Source organism: Oxyura jamaicensis, chromosome 14 (assembly GCF_011077185.1).
Source record: "Oxyura jamaicensis isolate SHBP4307 breed ruddy duck chromosome 14, BPBGC_Ojam_1.0, whole genome shotgun sequence".
Classification (NCBI taxonomy): Eukaryota; Metazoa; Chordata; class Aves; order Anseriformes; family Anatidae; genus Oxyura; species Oxyura jamaicensis.
The window spans coordinates 7,392,898-7,415,090 of NC_048906.1; the positions used below are offsets into that span (position 1 = coordinate 7,392,898).

At 38.5% G+C, this 22,193-nt stretch overlaps 1 protein-coding gene across 2 annotated transcripts in view; it reads right to left on the reverse strand.

Moving 5' to 3' along the window:
* Positions 1–22,193, reverse strand: part of LMTK2 (lemur tyrosine kinase 2) — a 44,509-nt gene that overhangs the window by 20,715 nt on the left and 1,601 nt on the right. Inside the window, exons 1-6 of one of the 2 annotated variants that reach the window (XM_035339357.1) lie at positions 10,851–10,965; positions 8,957–9,081; positions 7,942–8,086; positions 6,852–6,925; positions 6,228–6,346; positions 4,947–5,034 (exon numbers count right to left, since the gene is read on the reverse strand). In XM_035339357.1, the coding sequence (XP_035195248.1) occupies positions 4,947–5,034; positions 6,228–6,346; positions 6,852–6,925; positions 7,942–8,086; positions 8,957–9,081; positions 10,851–10,950 (651 nt within the window). In that variant the 5' untranslated portion in view covers positions 10,951–10,965. Of the gene's footprint in view, positions 1–4,946; positions 5,035–6,227; positions 6,347–6,851; positions 6,926–7,941; positions 8,087–8,956; positions 9,082–10,850; positions 10,966–22,193 lie in introns of those variants that run through there. The other variant, XM_035339356.1, reaches the window with a different exon arrangement.

The window sequence follows — 22,193 nt, forward strand, 5'->3', positions numbered from 1 at the left end:
TGGAAAGCTACCTGCCAAGTCACATAATACCACATAATTAAGAAAACTAAAAATACTACCCCTACCTCCCTGCTTCAACATTGCTTCACCATATATGTACCCAACATCACCACTGTTAAAATACCTCAAGTGGTGTATGGTATGGACCCCTTATACCATTAGAAAGTTGTTTAGGCATATGTAAGTAAGAAATATTAAACATTTCTGAGAATAAGAAGTGTTTGAACCCAAGAGACATGATTTCTGGAGCTGCCATGTACTGTCAACCTCCCATTTTTTCTCTTTAAAACTACATATTATTGATATATGTAGTATTTGCCTTTCATTGTTATTAACTACGATTATTAAACTGATTTGTTGAATGCTTTGGTTAACAAGTTTTCATTTCAAAGATTTTTATTTTATTTTAAGATAATGTTTTCAAGTGGCAGTAATCAGAAAAAGGCCAAATAAGAAATAAGCAACCACTGCAGGCAGACCCCTTCCACTAACAACTACATCCCTGCAGCAAGCTACAGGGCATTCTGGGCGAACACTGCGTCCTGCTGATCTCATCTGCTCAGGGAATTGCAAGATATAAGAAACTTCTTCAAGAACTATCTGATAGGCAAATCACTCTCACCATATAGATGCTACTTCCACATTTGAATAACTTTCCTTTACTCCTAAATTATGTCAAACTACTAGAAGAGTTGCTGTGCTGACAAAATGCTGGCCACACAGGACTGACTAATACGTTGAAGTTAATAAGCCAGCTACCACTATTTTTAACCTGGCACCATTCTACAGCTTTTAACAGTGGCCAGTTAGCTATTCATAGAAGACCTCTAACATACTAAACAAACTAATGCAGGATCTTTTAAGGACTTATTGACCATTTTATTTTGTATTTACCTGTTAAAGAATTTAAACAGTTGTAACAGAGGCAAAGTAAAATTAAAATATAAGTCTTTCGAGGACTTACATGCAACTGACCTCCCTTGCTTCTTGCCCAGTTCTTTAAAGCAAGGGACACACAGCAAGTTGGATTACACTACAAAACAGGCCAAATGCTAGCAAATATAATCGCTGTGTTTACAACATTGTGTAACAGAAGTGTGTAAATAGTTTATATGGCCAGGCAAACAAGTAATTTAGCCCACATGACACTCAGTTCCACTCCAGTGACAGTTGGCTCTGGTACCTCTGCACTAGTTTCCAGTGCCTCTGACCAAGACCTTTCAGTGCCAAGGAACCTGGAAACTGATAATCCAACAGGGCTGCCTGAGCAGGCAAGGCAAGGTCAAAAGGCCCTATAAAGGGCCCATGAATCCTATTAGAAGTTGCAAAAGGGGGAGATACTGCAATATGCTATAATTTTGAGGGCATGTGAAGAAAACATCCTCTGTATCCTCTATATGGTCTTTGTCAGTAGACCAGCCACACTTTTCATTACTTTATATACAAACTTGCAAAGTGGAATCTGCACAAATGAAAAAAAAAAAAAGAACAAAAGAACTTGACATATAAAGATAATACTTCCTATCCAATACAGCCGCCCTATTTGTCACTTAATAGCTATCTCACTCTTAACCACATAAGTAACACAGATCACAACAACTTTATTCTTTGTTGAACACAACGCACAGCATTATACTAATACCAGCAAAACAGCAACATTTGCCATCCTTCCTACACGAACAACAAGCAGCCACCACAGACACTAAAGACTTCAGCCAACCACTTCAACTGCATCCTTTCTACAGTCTTTCTACTGAAGAATTTGAAATTGGCATGTTTTGGAAGCACCTCCTCACTCACTGTTACCTAATTTCAGAAAAAAAGGTACAAAATAACCTACCACCTTTTGGCATTACTTACTAAAGCCCTGAGAAACCCAAGTAACTGCCATTCCAGCCACCGTATTAAAAATAACTTCTAGAGTATTAGCCTGCTGTAAGTCTACTAAAACCAAGGAACTACTAAAGGAAGCTATCTGGTCATACTTTCTCTTCCAAATGGTGCCGTCTGGCTTCTTTGACATTTCTCCCCTCATCATGTCTCTCTTCTCCCCTCACTTCAATATTGCTCCCTCCCACATTAGGCCCTAGGACTACAGCAGAAATTAGTGACACAGCAATAACTGAGCTAACAGTGTGCTCATCTCAATCGCTGCATGCAACTACTTACAATGAATACTGTTTTGTCTGCCTAGCCCCTGTATATTTGTGTGCACAATGAATAAAATACTATGATCTCTACAACATACTCAGCTCTCCCTATCAAGTAAGAAGTCCTCAAGTGAGCCAGGCTTTCAGTATGAAAGTCATGTTTAACTCCCTACAATATGTAATTTTCTAAAAAACAAGCTTTAGTTCAGTTGGAATAGAAGTCAGCACAGACATTTATTCTCCATTCCAATGAAATTACCTAACTACATTTAAATTTGTAAAAATACCATTTTGGCTGTCAAGCTTACTGCCCCCACTTAAAGTAAAAATCTATTTTACTTCCTTAAGTAAAATCCTTTCCATGACAATTTTTGTCTCTAATCATCAGGCAAACAAGGATTTTTTTTTAATATATACTTAAAGCAGGGCAATCTTTAAAAGTTACTCCAAAGTGAGATTAAAAAATGTAACTATTTAAAAGCATGGCAGCAGTTAAACGTGATTAAATATTTTGATGTATATCTACTAACAAAGTCTATAAAATACAGTTCTTTTTCAAGGGTCCTTTTAAAAGAAACTACAACTTGAATAGCAAGTTTAAAATCAGCAAGAAGTATTCCATTTCTGCACATTGAAAAAAAAATATCTGCTTAACCTTAGGCAACCACTTTTCCATTCTTAGCCAAGAATGGAACATTTCACTTTGATCATTTTAAAAGTTCAGGCCTTTCTCCCATATAGAAAAAGAATGATTTTATCAACATTTATTTAATTTAACACAGATAGTAAATTTGAGCAAAAGAGCAGTAATGAAAAATATGATTATTTAAGGTCACAAATTAACTGATGTTTCTCAAAAAAAAACTCAAAGTTCATGTTCACTTTTATTTAAATCACCTGAGGCATCTGGTGCAACTAGAACTGTATTTGTGTACCTGATTTAAAGGAAAATACAGTAGTAGTGAAGCAGGTTAAGGACTATATTGAATTTTATAAGTACAAACTATTTTTACTTCTTAAAGACTTCTTAGTTGCAAAGTCATGATTTTGGCTGGGACAGAAACAATTTTCTGCGCAGAGGCTCACACAAGGCTGCATTTTGTTTTTTTGATGAAAATAGAGGTGATAACACCCATGGTTTCAGCTGTTGCAGAGCAGGGTATACGTAGATCCAAGTCATTTTCACTTCTTGTGCTGCCCTGCCAGCGAGAAGCCTGGGGGTCCACAAGAAGTTCACAAGGGGACACGGCCAGGAGAGGTGACCCAGCCTGATCAAAGGGAAATTCCAAACTACATTGTGTCATGCTCAGTAATTAAAGATGGGGTACAGAGAGGAAGGGGGAGGGACATTCAAAGGGATGGTTTTTGTCATCCCAAGAAACTGTTACAGGTGGTGAGCCCTGCTGTCCTGGAAGCAGCTGAACACCTGCCTGTTGATGGGAATTAAAAAATGAATTATTTGTTTTGCTTTGCTTGTGCACACAGCTTTTGCTTTGCCTAGTAAACTTTTTATCTCACCCCACATGTTCTCACACTTTTACCTTTCTGATTCTCTTCCCTTCCCACCTGGAGAGAGCGAGCGAGCAGCTGCATGGTACTGAGCTGCCTGCTGTGGGTAAAACACAACACTCCTGAGTTCGCTTCTGCCTTGACATTTCTCAACAGTTTTCACTAATATCTAGACAACAGACTTAAAAGCATTAATTAAGCCTACATTTAGATAGCCACCTGGAGTTCTGCGTTTGTATCTTTTTTTTTTTTTAATATTGTATTACACTACAATAAAGCAATTCAAGTCTTTCCAGACCATGGGACCATTGCCACATCCAAATCTTAGTTTCTTAAGATTCTGTGTGTACTGAGCACAGGGCAAGGTTTCCATACATGCATAACACCTCCTTCCTCACAAAGCTTATGTAAATTCCAACACATGCTCAAGAATGCAGTAGCTGAGCAAGGTTTTTGTGCAACTACCTTTCCTATCTTCTGTGGCCTTTGTGGCACTAACAACAGAGCAGAAAGCAATGAGAACACCCTTCACTGTGCCCTTAGCATTTCTTTAGGTGTTCAGGAAGCACAGCAGGTATATGCCTGGGGCAGGAAGAGAAAGAACGAGGGAGATAAAAGAATAAGAAAGTAGGAATAATAGAAGTACAGTAACATAAAGGATCAGGAAGAGCACAGGATGATACTTAAAACTCCAACTGTTGGAACACACTCATTACAGATTCTGGAGATTAGCCCACTGGTGCGTTTTAGCTGCACAGCACAGGTAAAAGTTGTGCACACTGGAGGGGAAGAGGCAGGAGGGAGGAAATTCTTTCAGTTTCCTAAATTAACATTTTCATAGAAGTCGTATTAAAAACAAATTAAGGCTCCAGAGACAGCAAGTAAAATTTAGAATGAAACTGAGCACGTGCATGATACTGGACTGCAATAAAAAGCATCCTTTTTCCTTCCAGCCTCCTTGTTACATGACATAGTTAGACTGAAAGACACTAATAAATCATATCAAAGAAAGAACTAGTTTTTTTTTTCCTCAGAATATTCCACAAGAACATAAATTCTTTTTAATTCATCATGTAAATTCTAAAAAAAAAAAAAAAAAAAAAAAAACATTTCTGCAGTCTGTCTCTAAAGTTAAAAAGGTATCTTTTCTGAAATTCTGGTTATTCAAAAAAAGAAATACCCCAAAAGAAAAATAAGAAAAGTTTTGTGCCTGAAGGGCAGTAAATATACTACATAAAATTTACACAACAAAAAAATAACTGCAGCCTTTTGTACAAACACACTTACCAAGTCACAGAACTCAAAAACTAGGAGGTAAGGAATGGCTTCCACACACTGCCCAATGCACTGGAGAACATTTGGATGCTGAAGAATGCTGGAGTGAAAATACAGTTAAAGTCAGAAAGATTACAGCATACGTTATTTGCAGTATAACATAACACACTGAAATCTCAATTGTAAGTCTCAAAACATAATTTGGGGCGGCATGAACAGAAGGCATGAGTATCCAGCCATAGATTCCCTTTGCACCTTTACTTTGTATTGCTGCAGCATATCAAGAGCGGCTGAAACTCAGAGGCTCTTAAAACAACCGAACCAGCACAGCCACAAAAAAAAGTCACACCTATCTTCCCACCACCGCCACCCCTTTATACCGAAAATAAGTGTTCATACACGCAACTGGTTCGTGAACTACGTTTGAGGAACTGATCTGGCTAAAAGCTAAACCCTTTTTTTAGCCAGGCTAGTTCCCTGCCAGATTAGTTTCTTTTTCTAAATTGCTTTAAAAATACTCGTGCCAATGCAGCAGAAGGTATGAAATTTCTTCTGACAACTGCCAACAATTTAAGCCTATATGCAAACGTAACTAGAACATTAGAAAGCATCCATAGCATATTCAGGCAAGGTAAGCCACACAAAAGTATAGCTGGTAAACTACTGTACTCCTCTCTATTCCACTCAAAACATGAGAAGAGAAATTAGAATACCTTTAATACATCAAATACCTTTCTAGTAGGCAAAGACTCATTTCTAGAAGCAAGTAGTTCCAAACAAATTCTGATTATTTTTTTTTTTTTTTGCACATGCCTGATTGCAAGCTACCTGTACTGGTTTAGTTTTTAGCACTATGCTGTGTTCATTTTTTTGAATAGGGGAATTTTAAAGAAATTTAAGTACATCTGATAAAGTGTTGCCAGTTCTCCTACTTCCAGTAGGAAATTAAACTAGAGGATTTAAACCTCAGTTCTTAAAGTCAAGTAACTAGACATAATGCTAGTTTGCTACATCAGGATTTTTTCAAACAGCTGCCGAAGTAAATCTGATAAACCAAACCAAGCGTGTTTTCCAATCATGAACAAATAACTACCAGACACATTTAAGCAAAGAGCTTGTATCTAAGCAAACTCGTATTTTGTCACTTCGAATCGTCTGTATTTCATATCTTAAAGAAAATAATTTAATTTGTAAGGGAAGGCAAGCAGAGACAGTAACACTAAACAAAAATTTCTGTAACTCATAAGCAGTAGTATGAAAGTGTTTAAGGTAGCCTAGTTATGGTTTACTTACTAGTATGGTTCTCCACTTCTTAAAAACTGTTCTTGCTCCTTGAGACCTGCACTTGCCTTCAACTCTTTCACTATCACTCTTGCCACACTAGTGCCTGTATAGATCTCTCCAAGCAGAACCTGAAAAATAATTACCATTGTCATTAAATCAGCAGAAAATAAATTGGAGTTTCTCTACGAAGGAAAAAAGAGCTAAAAACATGGTGCATGGAAGATTTTCTGGCTTGTTAACACATGTAGAGCTTTGATAATCAAACACCCATACTTAATAAATCTTGACAATTGATCAACACATCAGCTTTCAGAAAATGTCTTTTTGTGAAGACCATTTATTTATTTAAGGTTTCTTCCTAGAAAGCATTGGTAGTAACAGGAACATATTAATTCAATCCCATGGAAGTGAAATGTCTAGATAGTAAGAGGCTTTGATAAGAAATTGCATTTAAGTTAAAGAAGCACTAATCATAGCTTTAAAAAGTGCATGCAAGCAAACAATTTCAACTACAGCTTTTCTTACGCTATTATAATTCTTTTAAATAAAGAGCATAATATTAAAGGAAATAGATTAGTCTGGTTAGTTAGGAGGAAAACTCAATCTGTATTACAACATTAAAGAACTTCTCACCTTTCCAAACCAGCCATTTCCAATTTCCTGGATGTAGTTTAGACTCTGACGCGCAACTTGAGACTTTGATCCATCTGTTATACACAACAAAACAAATGTTACATGCAGCTAACCACTCAGATTGACAAAGTTATGCAACCGTTGAGGAAACAATTCATGCTCCTAGAATATTTATTCCCACTTATATACATATATTCAGGCTAAACAACAAAACGTATTATGAACATAATGAAGTATGAAGGTAACGTGACAATAGTATTCAAGAGAAACTTCTCAGATTCTAAACCATTTGTACCAGAATACCCATCCCACCCAAAAGATGTGTCTCTATGACACATAAACCTCTTTAAATTTCAGTAAGAAAGCAAAAAAGCTGAGATCTAATTCCAATACAAGTGCATCATACACTGCATTGGGGCATAGCAAATTACCCACTTACACAAATTTCTATGTAAACAGAAGAAAAACCAAAACACTCACTGTATCTATATCTTACCATTTATAGTTATAGAGTTACCATTTTAAGAGAAAAGGGTTGACTGCTTTACTCTTCAGTTCAACTGCCCTACTTATAGCTACCATCTGGAAGGAGGTCATTTTCCAACTAAAAATACTTTGCATAAAGAACATAGAGAGGCAAAGGACAGAAAACAAGACAAGGATCTTGGCAGAGGATCGACAGAAACAATGGTAGACTCTATACTATAGAAGAGATTCAGCAGCATTATCTCTCTTACAGTGATATTAAGAAAGGGATACAGCTGAAACAGTAGCACTGCTGTCAAGTAAGAGATTCACTCTTGCTTCCATTTAAGAATAAGACCTAAGTCCAATGACAACTCAGCCACGATGACAACTAAAGCGTAGAAGTCACTGACATCCTAGAGCATTTCAAACCCTTTATGTATGTAGATACATAAACGAAGCAGTCTAAACAGATTTAAGCCAGTTTGTCTCTTAAGCTACTATATATAGCACCTGCTCTAAGCTATATTTTAAGAAATTTCACACTATACCCTACAAAAATGTAGGATTAATTAACTCAGTTTATTTCAATGTGTAACAGTTAAACTTAAAAAGTCTATTTTACCTGCACGAGATGGAAACTGGGAGGGAGTTGGTAAAGCAATACTGGGAACTGAAAGAGTAAAAACTTCTGCTGGAGACTGAACTGATGGAGTATCTTCTGCTGGAGGTGTAAAATCTATTTCATCATCAAAGTTATCTTCAAATTCCTGCAATAAAAAATATTAGTACTCAAACTAGTGTATTAAAAATAACGCTAATACATTTATTTTAGTTTCTTATCTGAATACATGAACTTGACTAAAATAAAATAACCACCTGAAGGTAAAATATGACCCATTACAAAGGGCTTTATTTTTAAGTGAGATAACCTGATAATATTACAAGAAACCATCTGAAAAGCTGAAAAAAATTAACCATAGTCTTTAAAGCACTTTATCTGAATGAACAACGATAAAGAGGCTCATTTTTTCTTGACAGTGACCGATTTTTTATACTTTTATTCCTTATTTTCAAATTATTGCTGATTAATGGAATTAAAGCATCAAGTACTATCTTTATCAAAAATACAGAGGGTTTTTCAGGGCCTTTCCTCAGAAATGAGAGCAAAACTCAAATCTAGAAACACCAATGACTGATGTTTCAAAAGTAACTGTTCTCTGATAACACCTTCTCAACAGATTTGCTATATTGGATATACATCTTCAATAATATTTGCCAAGAACATCTTAAACACTGTCAGCAGACTAAACCCAGCAAATGAAAAGAAAACAAACAGCAAAAAAAATTTGTACAGTAAAATTGTCTCAGGGTATATTTTTGCTACTGATCCTAATAGATCGTAATGATTTTGAAAAGACACTAAAGATCCTTACTGCAGCATGGACCAAGTATTTAACCAGCTGCAGCAGTATTTTACAGCATGTAGAAATACATTTGCCGGCTATTTCAGAAGAGGAAATGTACAATGACAGAAGTGTCACTAACTAAAGTATTAGCGCAAGTAGTGAGTATCCTGGAAATCAGACTGCAGCTGCAAATACTACTTGTATATAACAACTGTAACCTCAAATGCTTACCTTGAAATCTATCTCAGGGTCTTTGCAGCAGGAGACACAATTTGCAAGCAGTATTACCAGTACTACTAGAGTACATACACACAGAATCACAAAAGATGAGGAAACTTCAACTGTAGCTCCTTGTCCTAGAAATAAACATGTATGTAGTATTATATACATATATTTAGCAATTTAAGAAGTTCCTTCAAAATATATTACCCCTCAGCATTTATTTAAAGTTTCAATATTTAACTTTGAAGATATGATTAAAAGGAAACTGACCAGTAAGGACATAGCTGGCAAAATATTTCTATGTTCTATAACCTGCCTGCACAGTTTGGACGTTTAGCTAGAAGAACACCTCGCGTGAATTGTGTACAGACTTCTAACATACTACTATATGGCTCTGCTGTCTCTTTCAATAAATGCAATCATGACAGTCTGCCAAACACACAAGTTGTTTTCACAAGTGCAATGGATCTAACCAGCTCCACCCTCAATTTCTGTTTTCTTGTGCTTCTTCGGGTGATTTGTCTCCATTTCAAGTTGAGACATGCTCTCTCACCCTTCTGTAAATGCATTTCCCAATAGCACACTTCCATATTAGCCGATAAAGACATTCTACAACACATTTTATACGAATGAGTCAGGTTATTATTCCTTGCACAGAACCAAAAACCTCACATAGCATTTTAACAAAATCTTAAGGCATTGCCAGACGAATTAAACTCATTTTCATGCCTGTTTTTAAGTTGAGGGGAAAAAAAGAAGGTATTTGGGTAGTTCCCTAGGAAACCACAGCACACATCTTGAGGGTTGTTGGGTTTTTTTGTTATGGTTTTGTTTTGGCTGTTTGTTTTTTTGTTTTTAAACAGGAACTGGTATATGGCTTGAAGAGTAGTAGGACCATAACTGATTAAGATATATTTAGATATTACATCAGCATTGCAAAAGTTACACAGTGCTGGGTGACTTAGTCTGACTGGATTTTTAGGGACGCTCTAAGGATCAATGGGAATCTCTTGCGATGGAATACAGTATCAATAAAGCAAATAAGAAGTTGATCACCATAACTAAGGACATACAAACCTGCCCAACTAGCTCTTAACCTTTAAAAAACTACAAAGATTCCTAGAAAAAAGCCACAGCTGTTCAACATGTTCTGCGGAACACTTACAGAACATTTACTTATTTTAATTTCACGTAAAAGATAAATGACAAACTACTGCTTTATCATACTTTTGAAACTTATAAGTTTTCTGTACAACAGATTAGGAACATTAGCCATCCATACATCAACAGAAAAGTTAAACAAAAAAAGTAAGGTTTTCAAACAAGCTATGCTATTTCTAGTCTCAACAGCAGCTCTGGCATTCCAGATTCATTAGAGGACACAAATACTACATTTCTAACTATTACATGCTGTTTGAATGCAGATCAACCACGACATGACGCTATTTAACCACCTTTTAGTCATAACTCTGAGAAGTCTCTGCTGAGGGCTCTCAGTAGAATGATTTACATTCATTTAAATCAAGGCTCCCACGTTACGCCTTTGTAGATTTCATTTATAAGCATCAACAAGGAAATGGAAAAGTAAACACTAATTTATGTTTGCTTCCTTCAGATGGTTAGTAACATTGCTAAACAGACTGAAAATTACCTAAACCACAAATATAAGCAAATATATTGTGGAATAAGTCATTAGATAGCTGCATTACTGAAATAAATGCACACAGGTAAAAAGGCTTCAGATGAAGCTTAAGAGATTCCCTTGAACATTTAACTGAAGCCAAATAATACAAGGTAGCTTTAGTACAGAAAAATGTAAATGGATTTATGGTACCAGGTATTACTCATTATTTTAAATGTTTTCCTCAAACCATCCCACCCAATTTCCAAACAGCTTCCTCACCTTCACCATCAACAGCCCTGAAATGAGAAGCAAACTCACCACAGACCGTCTGCCGACTAGATGCAGATTCTCCCTCATTAATACACACCTGGGAACACATCACCACAATTACAATATATATTCTTCCCAGTAGAAAACCAAAGTTCCTGAGCCCTACTCTAGCACACCTTTGAATGCAGTTTATTGCTCTATGAGGATTCCCTCGGTCTCGGAGGACTTACACCAGTCTTCACAGAATCACAGAATTTTCTAGGTTGGAAGAGACCTCAAGATCATCAGGTCCAACCTCTGACCTAACACTAACAGTCCCCACTAAACCATATCCCTAAGCTCTACATCTAAACGTCTTTTAAAGACCTCCAGGGATGGTGACTCCACCACTTCACTGGGCAGCCCATTCCAGTGTCTAACAACCCTTTCAGTAAAGAAGTTCTTCCTAACATCCAACCTAAAACTCCCCTGGCGCAACTTAAGCCCATTCCCCCTCGTCCTGTCACCAGGCATGTGGGAGAACAGACCAACCCCCACCTCGCTACAGCCTCCCTTCAGGTACCTGTAGAGAGCGATAAGGTCACCCCTGAGCCTCCTTTTCTCCAGGCTGAACAAGCCCAGCTCCCTCAGCCGCTCCACGTAAGACTTGTTCTCCAGGCCCCTCACCAGCTTCATAGCCCTTCTCTGGACTCGCTCGAGCACCTCCACGTCCTTCTTGTAGTGAGGGGCCCAAAACTGAACACAGTACTCGAGGTGCGGCCTCACCAGAGCCGAGTACAGGGGGACGATCACCTCCCTGGCCCTGCTGGCCACACTGTTTCTTATACAGGCCAGGATGCTGCTGGCCTTCTTGGCCACCTGAGCACACTGCTGGCTCATATTCAGCCGACTGTCCACTATCACTCCCAGGTCCTTCTCCGCCTGGCAGCTCTCCAACCACTCATCTCCCAGCCTGTAGCTCTGCTTGGGGTTATTACACCCCAGGTGCAGGACCCAGCACTTGGCCTTGTTAAACTTCATGCAGTTGACCTCAGCCCATCGGTGCAGCCTATCCAGATCCTCCTGCAGAGCCTTCCTACCCTCGAGCAGATCGACACACGTACCTAACTTGGTGTCATCTGCAAACTTACTGAGGGTGCACTCAATGCCCTCATCCAGATCATCAGTGAAGATATTGAAGAGGACCGGCCCCAGCACCGAGCCCTGGGGAACGCCACTAGTGACCGGCCTCCAACTGGATTTGACTCCATTTACCACGACTCTTTGGGCCCGGCTATCCAGCCAGTTTCTAACCCAATGAAGCGTGCGCCAGTCCAAGCCAAGAGCAGCCAGTTTCTTGAGGAGAATGCTGTCTTCTGGCTTATTCAACTCAGAGGCATTAATGATCATAAGCCATGCTAACTCTACAAGTTAGATCCTTTGTATATGCCCTCAGCTATTTATATGAAAAAATAAACAACACATTTTGGTTAGTTTTCCCTGTAAAGAAAACTGTAAATTTATCAAGCCTGAAATCTAAGTGTTTTATGCAAGTTATACTCTTCCCCATAATGTAGCCATCTCCTTTAACTGTCTTGGAAGGAATTCAGAAAAAAAAAATCTGCTGCTGCTCATTGTGTTACTTCCTAACCTTACAGAATTCCCAAGAAAGTGTGTGTACTAACAACAATTAACTGGAGAAGGCAATGAAGGTGTGTTTTGTTGTTGTTGTTGTTGTTTTTTTTTTTTTTTTTAAAAAAAAAAAGTATGTTTCAAAGAACATCTTTGAAAAGGCAACTAACCATTAACGGTTCATTGAGATGGAAGACACCTAATCTGCCAGAAATGCAAGGAAAATGTTCATAAACAAAGTTATAAAAAGATGCTTTAATGTAAGAAAAATGCTAATTATCATGGGCAAGTTTCTGCAACACTTACAGAACAGCATTTCAGATGACTCACACAAGTGCTACCTACTAAGAATTACAGAATGCAGACCTATTTGGATAAACTTTGAAGTCTCTCACACAGTCATTAATAAGTGGTATCTTTAATTTGCACTTTTTAAAAAGATTAATGTAAAATTTAATATAAAATGACAACCTATAATTGAGCTAAAAATATAAGTGAAGTTATTTTAATATCTTGCATAAATACATATTCAGTGATGGAAGTCACTGATTAAATATTGGAAGTAGTGTTTGACAAACTGCTGAACAATCTGCTGCAGTATAACCTCTTGCATTTTTTTTTAACTATTGCCATCTAACTATTAATTCACTGCAACTTCGTAAAATGACTGGGAACAGAAAAGGTAGGAGGTGCTTAATTCCTTCTTTTGTTTGTAAATTGTGAAAGTATTTGCACCTATTATATAGGTGTATGTGTATATTTACTAGATCCTGACCTTAATGTAAACAGAGAGAAATCAGTTCAATTGAACATAAAGGACCATTTGATTCGGTTATTACAAGGGTTTCTCTAATAAAAACCTGCTAAAATATATTGTAAATTAATCTAAACCAAGATAAAAATATATCCAATATCACAATTAAAATAACAAGTATCTAAGTTTAAAATCTTAGCATAACAGATGCTGAAAGTAAAGCATTTATTAAATTTACTCAGCGTATCATCTCAGTTAAGAAACTATCATTTACTGTAACCAAACTCAGCAAAAACCTACTACATTCTTTAGGAGATGAACTGATACACACTGTCTAGCCTACTTAAGTCCAGTCTATCCAAACTCCTTACACAGGAGGAAGAGGCCTGGATTGTCTGAGTACCATATTAAAATCAGCAGAAGATGCAGTGTGTCTCACTATGTGTTTCTGCATGGTTAACACAACATAATGTTTTGCACGAATGTTTAAAGCTAGCAAGCATTTCTTCTCAAAAATGATATCTAAATGACTCTAAATGATTAACACAAAAATAAAAAGGCCTTTTTTCTCAAAGCCTTACAGTGTTACATTCCAACTTGATGCTGTTACACACTTTTTAAAAGCATATGTTATCATAAGTAGTAGGTATTTAATTAACAGCTACTGGAAGCAGGTTCTTCAGCACCTCTGAAGACTGCCATTGCAAAAGCAAAATTTACACTGAACTGTAAATTTGAACACAGCACATCTGAAGTCAAGCCCTGTATACGTGCAAGTACAGGAACACACAAAAACCAATAATGATAAATTATGCTGGCATTCTCAGGATCAAGTATAGCCATAAGAACATAAACTTCAATAAGTACTAGCATGTCTCAAGGGGTAGAAAAAGGCTACTTTCATACAAAGTATATTTCAAAAAAATGGATATAGCTCAGGATTCTGTATTAAGGTTTCTGTATTTGAAGTCTACTTTCTTCGTAAGATAGTAGACACATATCAAATATACCAACTAAGCAAACAACAGTTGTTTTTTCATCTAGAACTAGTTTCCCTCTCTCCAATTTTCCAGTTTTGCCCACAATCACCTCAAACACTCACTCATGTCATCCGTGGCATCCTGTGCTACCATCAAGTAGGAATGACACACACACCAGGTTGCCAAGCAGTAAATCCATGTTCACTTGCCAACCAGCAGCCACCACTCAGGATGGACACAGGATCAGATGTAACTGCCAGTCCTTACAAGGGACAGCAGACCTGCTTCTCTCTTCCCTTACCAGAGATTAAAAGCAATGGAGCATGAACTCAGCCTCTCTCAAATTCGGTTCAATATGATTAATCATATTATTAAGGTCTCAAATTTTCAGGAAATTGGGCTAAAAAAAAAAAAAAAAAAAAAAGGCAGCACAACACTGCACATTTCTAAGCTCAGGAAAAAAAAAGTCACTGTACATGACAGACATGACTTAGTAAGCTAACAAAAGACACCACTGTGATAAAGACAGTGCAAGGCCCAGATAAAGCGTTATTAGGGCAGCACAGGGAACTTCAAGGGAGCATCTGATTTTAAGCTTTCAGCACAGTAGTTGCTATGCAACAACAGTCCCACTGCATAAGCAAGTGCCTCTTTTCTTTCAAGAGTAGCTATCTAAATGGCAGCTCCGCACTAATAGCTATAACTATTCCAGCACAAATCTAGCATGACAGCAGTCACTTAAACTGCCTTTTGAACACCCTGAAATTATATGATCAGGAACTGAGATGTTACCGTATGACATCAAGTCAGAACACAGCATCATTTCAAATACTATTGAATGGCCAAATCCAATGTTTCTCTCCAGTTACTTCCATGGTATCTGTCATAAACTCGACCAGTTTACTCACTGTGCTATTCATAGATATTAATGTAACAGATTAAATATGTAATAATGCTAATTTATACTGTTTTTCATAAATACACATTTAAAAGCTACTCTGACTTTCCTAAATAATGCTGTCATTTTCTTCTGTGCTAGCAATTAACTTGAAAATTAACTTGTTCTCAACTCCTACCTAGTTCTTCACATGTCAGATTTACATCGCTATCTGTTCTCACAAAGGGTTTCTCCTGTATTTGTTTACTCCATGAAATCTTCAGAGGCTTGCTGCTAATGCAGACAAAACCAAGACTCAATGCTATCTGTATATGAAGGCCTAGAGGTAACAGGCAGAATACTAACACAAAAGCCTATTTAAACCAACCTTAGGTGCATCTTTTGTGCAATGAGTGATTAGTATGGCAAGGCAAAGCATGGTGTGCCTTCCAATTCCTTTGTTTCACAAAAAAAATCTCAAGAGCCAATTCCATCAGTTACTGCATTCCTATCATCTCATTTTTTCCTGTGCTCCATTTAACAGCAGAGCCAAAAACCAGCATCATTTTTGAGAGTAAGTTTCAGCTGGTATTTGGGCAGCACCTTCATTTAGCTGCGTAATGGTACATCACAATAGGCTTTACAATATTACATTAGAATTGCATCAAGTCACTGTTAACTTTCAATTAAAGCACAGCACAAGCAGATGAACCTAGCGTAAGTTTGGAAGGAGTGTTATTTACACTTCAGCCATTCTTTCAAAATGAAATAAGGAGAGCTTTAGCACAAGAGGCACATAACGAAACTCCATACGCCAATCGGCCATTTGATTTGAATGACCATTACCAATACAGCAGGAGGAAGCGTTCCCAAGATCTCAGATGACTTTCATCGACTTGATGTCCTCAGCATAACGCCAGCATCTTAATGAAATCTCATACTGCTTCCAAATGCCCAAATTATGTCAAGTGGTTCCTTCAATGAGCAAATCCCTAAGAACAGACATATATAATAACCCTTAAGGGACTTCAGTCAGGTTCTTAGCTCATGTCTGAACTCCTCAGCTTTCACATTTTTAATACTTGTTGCCATTCAAAGAAAAAACCAAACGTTTTAAAGCAATAAAAATCATCTGGAACAAACTACTGAAAAGTTTATTAACTGAAGAGTTATTTCAAAAGCCTTCCCTCACATTATGTTATTACTAGCCTTGTATTGGATCAGGCAATGTTTGCATACCTAACACAAATTACCTTTGATATGGATGACATCTTTTTTCCCCTTCTTCCTTACAACTTTGCAAAATCTCAATACCTACACTCTCAAGAAAAAGAACTCTTAAAAAGTTAATAGCTGAGTTACTTGGGCACACTTGTACTTAGTTTTTCTGAATACAAGAGGCAGCAATTAACAGTTTACCAATAAGAAAATACTGACTGCCTAAATCAAAGTATCACGCTTAAAAATATGAGAATGAGATGTTTCCAGCAGTAGTGGAAAAGAAATCACATGCAAGTTACTCAGTTACTATATTATGCTAGACAGAAATTGAAACATTTTACTACTCAACTTGACCATTACCATCCCTGCTTTATCCTAGATTATTATTAAAGACCTTCACAGGGAGATGTGGACAGGGTAAAAGACTAGAACAGGTGCACGGACATTTCTTTTGAAAAAACACCAGCTTTTCTTCTTCACAACAGATAATCATCAGAAATAAGGGTAGTGAAGACACCAAGTGGCAATTTCCAACTGAACTTCTCCCGTGAAGCAGTAAAAAAGCACCTTTGCACCTTCCTAAAGCCTCCCTTGTGCTAGATACAGTTCTACTCAAAGAAAAGCCAAATTGATAACTAAAGGTATTTTGTGGATGTGACACTGAAATCATTACTGTCCCATGCAACAAACAACAATACGTTCAGGAATAAATATTAGCTCCTTCACATCACAACTAGATGAATAACTGTGTCAGCAATTCCTGGCGAATTGGCTGTCCTCCCATTTGTCCTTAAAAAGAACACAAACCTCTCCTGTCATCCAATGCTTTTTCAAACTGTTTTATCCCATGCTCACCCCCCAAATACTTCTACAGTGTGCTTCAGGTGAGCTTCTGCAGCTACTGAAGTCCACTTTGTACTCAAGGCTGGCAGAGGTTACATATCCCAAGGCATGAATAGCTGGGACAACGTTGGATCCCCAAGCCACACAGCATCCCCAAAACAACACTCCTCCAATCCACATTTTCTTCTGAACACTTATTCTGTCCCACCTCAGTGTTGGCTGAACAATTAGCAAGTAGCACAACTATGAGCTGGGATTAGTTTTGCATTTCTGTCCTTATTCTGTTACTCTACAAACCTTCCAAGTCATGTCAAAGAATTGCTCATGAAACAGCATAGGGCTCAATTTTAATAAGGAGTAAGTATAGGCTAGCACTTCCAGTGTTTACAGAGCAAGGTCTGTTTGAAGTTGAAGTGTTAAAATGTTGTATTTGCACAAAGCAAGATCTTAAGACAAGGATAAAAATGTAAGTCTTCAATAATAACATATCCTATGCTTTCATGGTAATGTTTCTGGAGAATCTGGGTTAATTAAAATCTTGCAAAGGCTGCATCTGATTCTTAAGTGTGTGCATACACACACTATATACGCACATTTTTTAAAAAGAATTCTGCAGAGCACATTTTATAACATGCTGCTAGATGTTGGTTTTAATAACATATTCCTGCCCAAGGACACCATGATGCCATGCGCTTTAACATCTCTCCAATTGTGAGGCACATGAGTTGTAGCTTGTTTAAACAAACAAAAAAAAAACAAACAGGGTAGACCACAGTCATCTAAAGCATGGTGAGATTACATATCGTGGTATGTCAAACCAGAGTTATCTGCAGCATGGAAACCACAATTTCCATACCTCTTCCTCCCACCACCTGAAAGACCATGTATCTGAGCATTGTCCAAATGCTTCATGAACACCACTCGACGCCATGACCACTGCCCTGGGCAGCCTGTCCCAGTGCCCAACCACCCTCCTGGTGAAAAACCTTTTCGTGACCCCCATTCTGACCCTCTCCTGTCACAGCTCCATGCCATTCCCTCAAGTCCTGTCGCTGTCCCCAGACAGCATCATTTTGCCAGAAGAGCTTGTTCACCTTGATTTCTCATTCCCATCCACAGATGAGGAATCTCTATTAGAAATAACAGGCCGTATGCCCGATTTTGGAGAACTGGATCTAGTCTACAAGCTGAGAGATTAAAGGCAGTACTCAGAAGCCTGTCTGAGTACTGCCCAACTTCCCCACACCACTTTCGTAACAGAGAAATCTCAGGGTACAAAGGTAGCTCTGAAACAATTCACATCCCTGTTGAATCACTGAAGTGACGTTTCCTTTCCATTAAGGAAACTCCACATGTAGCATTGGATGACACTTTGTGCTACTTTGGACTAGCTTTTCATACTGAAAACCCCTTAGCAGACAATTCCCCAACACAGCTTGCTTCACTTCATCACCCCCGCCTAAGCTGCGTCTGGCACACCTTCCTGCTCCAAGTTATGCTTAATGAACCTCTCAGACTTAACTATCCTGACACACTTTGAACATCTCCAATTATTACTATGAGATGTTTCTAGTACCACCGAAGTTGTTCAAGTCCTTTCAAGTAGTACAATGAAAACGGTTTATATAGAGCAATCGAAGTGACAAGCTATTGCAGAACCCCACCAGGCTCCATATAATAGATACACTCAACAGAAAGGCAGGCCCAAAGTTAAATTTAAGAAAATCCAGTACTCCGTGCATTGTATTTCTGCTGCAGAAATAGTGCATTAGGACCAGGACAGAGAACCAGCCTCGGGCACTATGCTGAGGGTCCCCATGTCCTGCTCAGGCAAACCACACGTACAGGGACTGAAACCAGACTACAGCAAACATTCAGAAAATGACTTCTATTCAAATTTGCCTGATAGTTGTTCAGTAGCCCCCCCACAAAAAATACAACCTGCCCTTTTGTGCTTTCCAAATAAAATGTTGGCTCTGACTATATAACACAAACTTCCTTTTCATCCAGGACCTGTGGTAAAGCCAGCACTCACCAATGGGGCCTTCCTTGGAAACCGATGACCCAGGCCTAATGCCACGACCACAACTTTGAGACTGCCTCTGATCAGGGCTATCTTAACATGCTACAATACCTGAGGAATTATTAAACATAGCACAGCATTCAAGGTGTGAGAAAACACCTCAGAAAGGGGCTGCCTCCTCTAAGGACTGCTTTAACTGTAGCAAACTCCAGACACCTTACAGCCAGAGGCAGAGAAAGCAGACCAAGCCTGTGAAAAAAGCCTTGCAGGGAACATTCCTGCAGGCCAAGAGCCAGAGTTGGCTTCTTACCTCAAAGTCACTGAAAGAAACAAAAGATAAAAGACAACCCAGCAGCTCTAGCTCTACAATTATTAGGCATCTGGGTCAGAAGTTAGAAAAAGAAATACATGGAGAAGCAAACAAATTTAGTGCTTGAAAGAGAGAAGGAAGGTCAGATGAACAGACCACTCCCAAGAAAACTATACCATTGATTAAAACCTCCTTTACAAGCAGGATTTTTCCTGACTTCAAATGATCTGGGTCTGTACCTTGCATATGCTTAGAAAATCGCTTTTCTCATTATGTGCAACTGTCACATACATTGCACATAGATCCAAACCACAGGCTACAACCACAAGCGAGCCCCAGGCCGACACAACTCCAAGTAAAACATCAAGCCACAGCAACTCAAAACTAACAACTTTCCCATGAGTGCACGTGAACTACAGAACTCCGCAAATAGAAGAGAAGAAAATCTCAAACTGTCACCTATGGCCAGTTGACTATACTAGGTAGAGCTGTACAAACAACATCTAGCTACCTCTGGACACTATACACCAATTTCTGTGTCTTTTCTGGAGCTGTACATCACCCAGCTCCTCAACAAGGCTCCACTGCTGTGCCATGCAGCTGGTCCAGGAGGGCAGTCCACAAATGACGTCCCAGCACAAACCAAGGAATCATGTAGGCGCCAGTGCAGCAGCCTCAGTTCAACTGGACAGGCTATGTAATTCAGCACAGATGTCAGACTGAACACACCCGTTAAAACGCTACCACCTATTCAAGTTTTGCAAGAAAATAAGGGTTCTTTTGAGTCCCTGTTCCTTTGCACTTGCAACTCATAAAGCAGAGAGATGATAGAAATGCTTTGTCTGACATTAACGTACATACCCTTGATTCACATTCCAAGCTTTCTGGGGAGGCAGCTGAATTAAGGCCACGTATGAAAATCCGAGTCAAAAACAAAACAAGCATAAATTTGAATAGAAAGCTTTAGCACAGTAAAGCAGAAGTGACAGATTATAATTCAGTATGCTTGTCTGTAAAACAGTGCTGCTCCCGTTTCCCAAATACCCTTATTTCAGTCACACAATACTAAAGATGAAAATCGTCCTAGCTTGATGCATTCAGGTAAAATCACTGATGCTCCACAGGCTTAGAAAAACTGGAGTATTTCATTTTATGAACTCTTCTACTTTTAACAGATTAGGTAATAAATTCTTCAAAAGCTGCTATCAACTAGACCTGCTCCCAGCTCTTACCTCCAGGATAAGGTGAAACCATTAATTCAGAACTACCACTGTACATATCAGTAACCTTCTTTTCCGTTCACAGAATAAATTAAATTTAAGTTGGTCTAAGTATTTCTAGCTAGTAACATCTTTGACATCTTGCTTTTCCTAACTGTTCCAATAACAGCTATGAAGCATACTAGGGGAACAGTTAAAGCAAAGTTTCCTTTACCACCTCTTCTTTTTCTACAAGTTTAGAACTACAACCTCAAAAATGGAAGACAAACACAGAACACATTAATGCACACCTTCACCTGCAAACACCGTGAAGCCATACTTAAGGTATGAGCTGCATCATTCATCTTGATCAAGACCCCGGAACTTGACAATTCCCCAGCTGTGGTCTGGCATACTTCCACACTACTTCCACAAAATGGAACATTTTTGAACAAGGACTCCAGTCTATTCCTGCTAGAACCTGTCCATTGTCGCTTCTTGCTTTCTTCCTTCCTTTCTGAAAGGGAAATCTATTTATTATGGGTATATTCCATGAACTATTCCACAAAGTTCACTACAACTTCAGATAATACATATCCTTTCCTCCTTTTCTGTGGATTGTCATCTTTCCAGTAAAGTGCTTGTGGCAACACACATCAAAATGCTTCTCCCCTGTCAGAGAAGCAACCCTTCTCGCTAGGTGCAGAATTGTGGGATCTTGAAGTAACTCTGAAATCCCTTGCTAATTATTTTATGAAAAGCCCATTAAATTCTTCACAAGTTCACAACTCTTTAATATCAGACTGAGCATTATGGTCAACTGCAAGAACTGCCAAGGCCTACAACAGAGACCAGTATTTCCAAAATCATCAGTGAACACCAGTCTCAATAAGGAAATTGAAGCAGCTTGCCACGGGATACATGAGAAAGTCATATTATGGCTGAAGCTGTTTTCCAACACAATTCATGCCTCTTACCCCCAGCAGAATAAAGTTACAGGTTTGTTTTCTAGACAGTTTATGAAATTTGCTTAGTATGACGGAGGGTTCAAAACTAAACTGTCTGTCAACCATGGGTGAGCTATTCAAGGGAAGGAAAAAGAAGTCCTTGTAGCTTTCCAGCTGGTTACTGCTGTCCTGATGATATGGGATGTGCTGCAGAATCTGCTGCACACAAAACCATTTGTATGCATTATCTCATTCAGAAAAGAAAAGTCTGTAGGAAGTCTTCCCAGCAAAAGCGATGCCACTGAAACTGGAAAAGGTTCCTCCTGAGGCTTTAAGGGTCTGAACACTAAATACCTTTCAAACAAATAATCCAAATATATCACTTCTTACTATATGGGCAAAGATACAGGAGAAAGCAGGAGTTCCGTTTCCCCCAAGTCTACTGGGTTTCCCATGACACGATGTGGCAGTTTGCTGAATTTCAGGTAACAGCCCGCACACGTATACCTTGGGCTAAGGCACCCCATAAAGCTAGGGTATGACATTCACTTTGTATTAGTGCAACATTACAGCATCGCGAGTACTTT